Here is a 7,161-nt window from a genome sequence, read left to right on the forward strand (position 1 = left end):
ATCACATCATGGGCCATGGGGTCAAGCAAGTCCTCTTCAACACAACCAAAACTCGCAATGGAATCCATTCCCCCAGAGTCCCAAAAGCCAACCCACTTCGCCTTTGAAAGAATGGAAGGAAGAAGGGAAGAAGAGCACTCCATGTAAGTAGCTAGCTCCCCATCTCCTCTCTTTCCTTCTCATTACCATATATTATCTCATCTCCAAACTTAGAACCAAGTATGTATTAAATAAAAATATAAGAGCTATAATTTGGCTCTTCTTCCTGCGTTCAAAAGGTTTGAGACTAGCCATGTTCTGGGGTCTCTCTTGGCATCCTCCCCTCTGCTCACCCAAGCCTGGAGTCAGTGCATGCGAGCCAACGCCGGTGGCTCGAGCTTTACCTTCGAGCAGTGCGGGGACACGGTCTACGTCGCATTCTCCGGGGTGCAGACCGGCGTGCCGGCGACCAACAGCCCGGTCCCCATCGGCACCGGCGGGCACGGGCTCTTCTCGCCGCTGGTGGGTGGCGAGGGGGGGGATGGCAGCAAGCCGGTGCTCGTCCACGCCGCCATCCTTCATGTCTTTCTTGCTTTGTATCACACAAAGGAATTCCGGGTGAGTGCAAATCTCCATTCACCATGCTTCAAGTTTTATTTTCTTCTTTTTAATCTTTAATGGTGTTTGGTGTTTATTGGGAATGGCAGGCTAATCCCAATTCATTACTGACTCCTTTCTTCTTTGGTTTTAAATCATACAATAATTAGGATTGTAAGGAAAAAAGACTCTTAGGAGGGGAAAAGAAAGAACATATTAAATCATTTAGGAGATGATGTTTTGTCTCTGATCAGATATCTAGATGGAAATGCTGGAATTTTTCTATTTCTAGTTGAGGATTGCCAAGAGAGGAATATATTATCAAAATAACAAACAATCAAATAAATAATTCTGGAAAACCAAGATTAATGTTTATTTAATCATGTCGAATGGTGAAAAGCTAAGCTATTAGGGAGAATGTTTTTGGGTGCTAACTGTGATTTCTCAGGTTGCTTGTGAGGGTTGCTCATTAGTTTAGTATTACAAAGAATTTGCTATCTGCATCATCAAAAAAAAAAAAAAAAAAGAGGAATTTGCTATCTGCTTTTTCCTTAGCATCTTGAACGGTGCGCATCCTAATGTGCAAAAATTTGCTGTGCAAAAGCGTCATTTTGGGTTTGTTGTCCCTTTTTTGCTTCAGTTAATCATCTCTGCGCATCTATCACGGGTTCGGGTTGCATGTTTTGTGCAAAAGAATGATTGGTCCTTTTTTTTCATGGTATCGACTGTTGGATTGCATCCCACATAGATATCAAGGCACTCAAGCTGCTTCATTTATCTGCCTGCACATATCTCAAAGCGACTATCGCAGATCCAACAATGATTCATGCAAAAGAAGGTGAATCATTCTTTCATGCAAAAGATACAATCCCTATCAATGTATCACACCATATCTCCTTCACGGCACTAACCAGCCTAAGAATGAAAGGATGGCATGTCCCACCCATGGGTCTATTTAGGATAATGTTTAATTTCGAAGGCATGTAGATGTCTTATCTGCCATGTGCATTGCTCGAAAACAAGGCTTTTGTCATTTACTTACCTTCCAGGTCAATTTGTTATAGATCAGTTTAGATTACCCATTTAATAAAATGGTCTTATTTGCATTTTTTATATGTTTAATAAATAGATAGTGTTTGGATTGATGGATTTTTGACCTATTTTGCATCCGACCGATCCATCTCTAATCCGATGCAATCCTATAGCCACCCCTGTTCCAAAGTCTGATACACTAAAATTGGCATATTATAGTCGAGATGTGGCGTTATAGTTGAACTACCATCCCCAAAGCTCATGGTACCAAAATGCAATGTGAATGAGATGAACTCGGGAAAATTTTGACATATTTTTTAATCTCATTCACATTATTGAATTCCATGCCAAGAAGATAAGGATACATCCCAATTTAAAGAAGTTCAATGACGACTTGTAGCTTGGGTCAAACAAAAACTTCAGCCACGAGTGCAGGAGTTAAGGCACCCCATTTCAGGGTCAAGGTTTCACATCATTCTGACCGGCCCCTTGAAAAAGAATGGTGTGCCAACAAATGCTTTAAGCACTCTTTTAAGTCTTAAAAATCCTACTCCCACCAAACAAAAGGTGGTCATAACACACCAAAAAATCCTCTGGTAAGACTTTGAATAACTTTGGTCCGTGCTCTGCATGACAAGTCTAGAAGCTATGATCTTGATTTGAACATCAAGGGGTGGTCCTGGATCCCGGGCCCTTGACAGGGCCCAGGGACATTTGGACACATATGGACTCTTCTATTGATATCTTAAACAAACAAAGCTGGCTGCCTCGATGAAGATGTTAAACTACTAGTTTGGGATTCAAAAAGCCCAAAACAATAGCCACGTTTCACCACTTGGTTCTAAGAGTTCTACTTCAAGTTGAACTTCTCCACATTTGGCATTATAAATTCCAGACATCAATCCACATTGGTTGATTAAGATATTTTTGTACTTCATGACTACAGTCTCAAAATTAGTGTCAAGCATAGTAGACATCCTACAACCACATATCATAGCCTTAATCCCTACAACTTACAGAACTTGGTAAAAAAGAATTCATGTAATTTTGGTCTAATTGCAATTGGGTGAGTAACCTGACCTGCTGTATTCTTTTTTGCAACATGGTTAGATGCTGGCAACAGAGATCAAAAACAAAGCAGTAATATTCACAGGCCATTCCATTGGAGGCTCCCTGGCTTCTCTTGTTGCCCTTCACTTCCTTAGCTCATCATCTTGCTCTGGTTGTCCGGCACCCTCTTCTCTATTGTGCATCACATTTGGAAGCCCATTACTGGGGAATGAAGCTCTATCTAAAGCTGTTCTAAGGGAGAGATGGTGTGGTAACTTCTGCCATGTTGTTACTCAGCATGATGTTGTACCAAGGCTCCTCTTTTGCCCTCTCAACTTGATCCATCCTCAGTTGGTCACCAACTTACTGCAGTCTTGGCAAATCTTGCTGCGGTATCCTCAGATTGCAAGGCCTACATCTGTATTGTCTGATGAGGAGAAGAAGCAATTGCAACTTGTTATCTCGATGCACATCTATGCAGCAGCAATCGAGCAGCAGATATCTGCTGCAGATCAGCAAAGGAGCCCGTATCGGCCATTCGGGAACTATGCCTTATGCTCCATGGAAGGTGTCGTTTGTTTCGATAATCCACTCATTGTGGTGCGAATGCTCCACTCGACATTCATGACAGGGTCTGCAAGCTCTAGCATTGAGGAGGAGCATCTCTCCTATGGAGATGTTGTAGCAAAAATTTCAGAGAACTTGCTGCTAAAGAAGAGAATTGCCATTGAAGAGGAGGTACCGAAGTCTAATTTTTTTGCAGGAATTTCGTTGGCGCTCGAGGCATTGGGGATCGGAATTCAGGTAGGACACTATTCTAATCTTCTAACTATATTTTCCTATCACGCTTTGTTGAGTACTGCAATCATGTAAATCATATATACAAATGGCTAATTGTAGCATGCAAGAACTTTTGGCAAGTTTCAATTCAAATTTAATGAAGTATTTGCTGAGTGTTCAGAACCTGGAATCACATAAGCATTTTACTTCAATTGCATCAATGAAAGAAAGAAGAGAAAAGAACTGAAGAATTATCCATTCTTTTTGAGATGATCAACAGGATATGGGAGCTACGGAGGCGCGCGAATGCTTAGAGATGTCGAAGAGAATGGGGCGCAGGCCGAATTTGAATGGTGCCAATCTAGCAATCAAGCTAGGCAAGATAACGCCATGTCGTGCCCAGATCGAATGGTACAAGGCCTCCTGCGATGATGACATTGGCTACTATGACTCCTTCAAGCTCAGGAAGGCTTCAAGGAAGGACTCCAAAACAAACATGAATAGGATCAAGCTTGCCCAATTCTGGGATGATCTCATAGACATGCTCCAAAACAACCAGCTGCCTCATGACTTCCACAAGCGAGGCAAGTGGGTCAATGCAGCTCACTTCTACAGGCTCCTTGTTGAGCCATTAGATATTGCAGAGTACTATAGGGGCCAGACACACAAGGAGAAAGGCCACTACTTGAGTCATGGAAGGGAAAGGAGGTATGAGGTTTTTGAAAGGTGGTGGAGAGATAGAAGTAAGAATTCTAATGAGGAAGATAACTGGAAGAGGAGCAAGTTTGCGGGGTTGACGCAGGATTCATGCTTCTGGGCAAAGGTAGAAATGGCAAAGGACTGGTTAGAGAATGCTAGGACTGAAAAGGACCATCAAAAACTGGCACAACTTCTGGAGAACTTGAAAGGATTCGAGTCTTATGCAAAGCAAATGGTTGACAGGAAAGAGGTCTCCATAGATGTCTTGGCTCCACGTTCGAGTTATAGCCTATGGGTGGAAGAATGGAAGGGTCTGAAATTGAGCTTAGGCTTGCAACTTTCACCTTGATTGCCCTCTGATATATAATGTTTACTCCTTCTGGACGTTAACTAAGCGATGTTTCAGGAGTTTTAGAGCATGTTAGCATTATGTCCTAAGGAATTCTACCATTGAACTAAGTTTTCTATCAGATTATTCAGGTTGACGGTTGGTAGGATCTGCACTGATTCCCATGTACAGTTGTAATACTATATAATATAACCAAATAATATTTATGTAAATCTCTGGAACTATATTTTCTGATGCTACAAAGTGGATGGGCTCGCTGGTTAAGGTTCTGTGCTTGTGAATATAATAAAGATATATTGGACAGCCTTTATTAATTGAAAGGTATTATAAACTTTCGATTTTCCATTACCACAAACCTTTTCATAGCATCCAATGACTCGTGACTGGTGGTTGTCAACTGGTGACCTTTTAAGAGATAAAGTTCTGCAGCTAGAATTCTCCATGGAAGTAATTTTTCCAATAGAGTATGTCTTGTAATTTTAAAAGACAGATTTCAGATAATACATTTTCAGGTTGGGGCCTTCATCTATGATAAAATCATACTTCATGCATGATGGCAAGCATACCTTCCACCGCTGCACGATTCAATTCAGATCTTATATAATATATGATATATACTTATGCCGTAAAAATCTGGTCTCGGTGACTAAAAAGATGCTAATAATTCTCTTCCATGCACCAACATTTCTCATCAACAATGATAAGCACAAGTATATCATTGTTGATAAACTTTAACAATTTTACTTGCATCAATAATGTTATCACCTTCAATTCTAGAAAACTCCAAGTTACCAAGACTATGGTACGTGAACACTTTTGATGGGGTGAGCTCCTGCACGACTTGCAGCGTATTGGCTCATGCATTGGACGATCCTGTGGCCTTGAAGAGTTAGCAAAGTCTGGAGCAAAGTATGGGGGAGAAAGAAGGTGACGGATTGGATCCGGTCACCTTGAGGTGAACTGTCATGGGACTCTAGTTTTCAGTATAACCAATCCACCATGCTTTTTCTCCTACACCACCATCAAGCTAATTTGGTATGAAGCTACAGGGCATACTCTTTATATGCACCATAATTTAAGTAGTGATAAGGTATCGATTTGTATGGCATGTAGATAATCTTTGCAAACATACACTTACTTAACCCCCTCCATTTTAACATGCATGCATTGCTAAGTGCCAACACTTAAAAATTAAAAGCTGATCATGATCCACCTATTATTGAGACTGAAAGCATCATAACATGAATCACCATGCATGTAAGGTGAGAGAGGATAAGAAAAAATATATTAAAAATCTATCAATACTAAAGACTATAGTGCATGTTTGGAAATAATTTGTACCCATCAAAAGTGATTTTGAATTTAAAAATAAAATTTTAGATGTTTGACTATAATTTCAAAGTAATTTTTAATTACGTTAGGAATTTCTTAAAATATGGTTTACTTAACGTTAATCTCCTTCCGCTTCGGATAGACATGGGCTTTTTTTTTTTTTTTTTACAGAAAATAATTCGCTATCCCTCGATACCCTCATACAATCTATTTCTCCTTGACCCCTAAATATATCCATTTTGATCACATTCATCATTGTTTGTGGTTTTCAATTTGATAGCAAAGATTATGTTCATCCCTTCTTCCTATCTGATTTTTTATTTTTTTTAATAACAGAAATTATATTCATCCTTTCTTCCTATCTGGGACAGCAGTGATCATGTTCATCCTTTTCGCTATCTGATTTTTATTTTTTTTTATAGCAGAGATTACACTCATCCTCTCTTTCTATTTTATTTTTATTTTTTTTGATAATAGAGGTCATGTTTACTCATTCATCCTATTTAATATTTAATTTTTTTAATAAAATTATTATATATATATATATATATATATATATATATATATATATTATCATTAAGTTAACTATACAGCAAACCGCTTGCACAATTTAAGAACAGCTTTTCTGACGTTCCCACGGGATCGGTGACGAGATCTCTGTCCAGCCCAGAAGGGAGAAGTTGAAACTGGAAAAGAACATGACGAAGTTATGCGGTGGGGAATTGAGAGGCGGGGAGAGAACTCGAGAGACCGAGCAGTACGAATATAGTTGGGAGCCCGCTCGCATTCCATGCTCTCCTATGCTACACCCAGCCTTCTCCACCAAGAAACACTGCAATACTACTCTCTTTTCTTACCCGCTCTCCATAAATGTATCTTTCTTTGAGCTGTTTCCTCCCATTCCCCATCAAACCCAACGGAGTGAACTCCTCCACTAACCCTTTCCCCGCGATTTGGAGGAGAGCTCTTCGGCGTCTTTCTGCACATGGCGGAACAAGGCACCGCCGGTGACATGACCGCACCGGCACTCGCTTCGCCTTCTCGCTACGTCGTTCTTATCTCCACCGGGGCCAGCCCCTCCATCGCCCTCTGTGCGTAAAATTTTCTTCTTTTCTTCTTCTTTTTCTTTTTTTTTTTTTTCCTCATTTTATCTTTCCTTTTCTCAAAAAAAAAAAAGTTGTAGGCGGATATCTGATCAAGACATCATCTCTCAGAACTTTTTCAATATCATATATTATCTCTAAAAAAAATAAAATAAAAAATAATAAGATACATGGATCAGTAAAAAAAAAAGACTAGTCTTCACAGGATATGCAAATTTTATTATGAGAAAAAAAAATTAT

General features: G+C 39.8%; 1 protein-coding gene across 1 annotated transcript; it reads left to right on the forward strand.

Moving 5' to 3' along the window:
• On the forward strand, nucleotides 1-4,698 carry LOC105035110 (lipase-like PAD4). The gene is made up of 4 exons (XM_010910529.3): nucleotides 1-143; nucleotides 279-597; nucleotides 2,719-3,462; nucleotides 3,719-4,698. The coding sequence occupies exons 1-4, from the start codon at nucleotides 16-18 to the stop codon at nucleotides 4,484-4,486; spliced, it is 1,959 nt and encodes a 652-aa protein (XP_010908831.2). The 5' UTR covers nucleotides 1-15; the 3' UTR covers nucleotides 4,487-4,698.
• The last annotated feature ends 2,463 nt before the right edge of the window (nucleotides 4,699-7,161 follow it).

The sequence above is a fragment of the Elaeis guineensis genome, chromosome 1 (assembly GCF_000442705.2).
Source record: "Elaeis guineensis isolate ETL-2024a chromosome 1, EG11, whole genome shotgun sequence".
Taxonomy (NCBI): Eukaryota; Viridiplantae; Streptophyta; class Magnoliopsida; order Arecales; family Arecaceae; genus Elaeis; species Elaeis guineensis.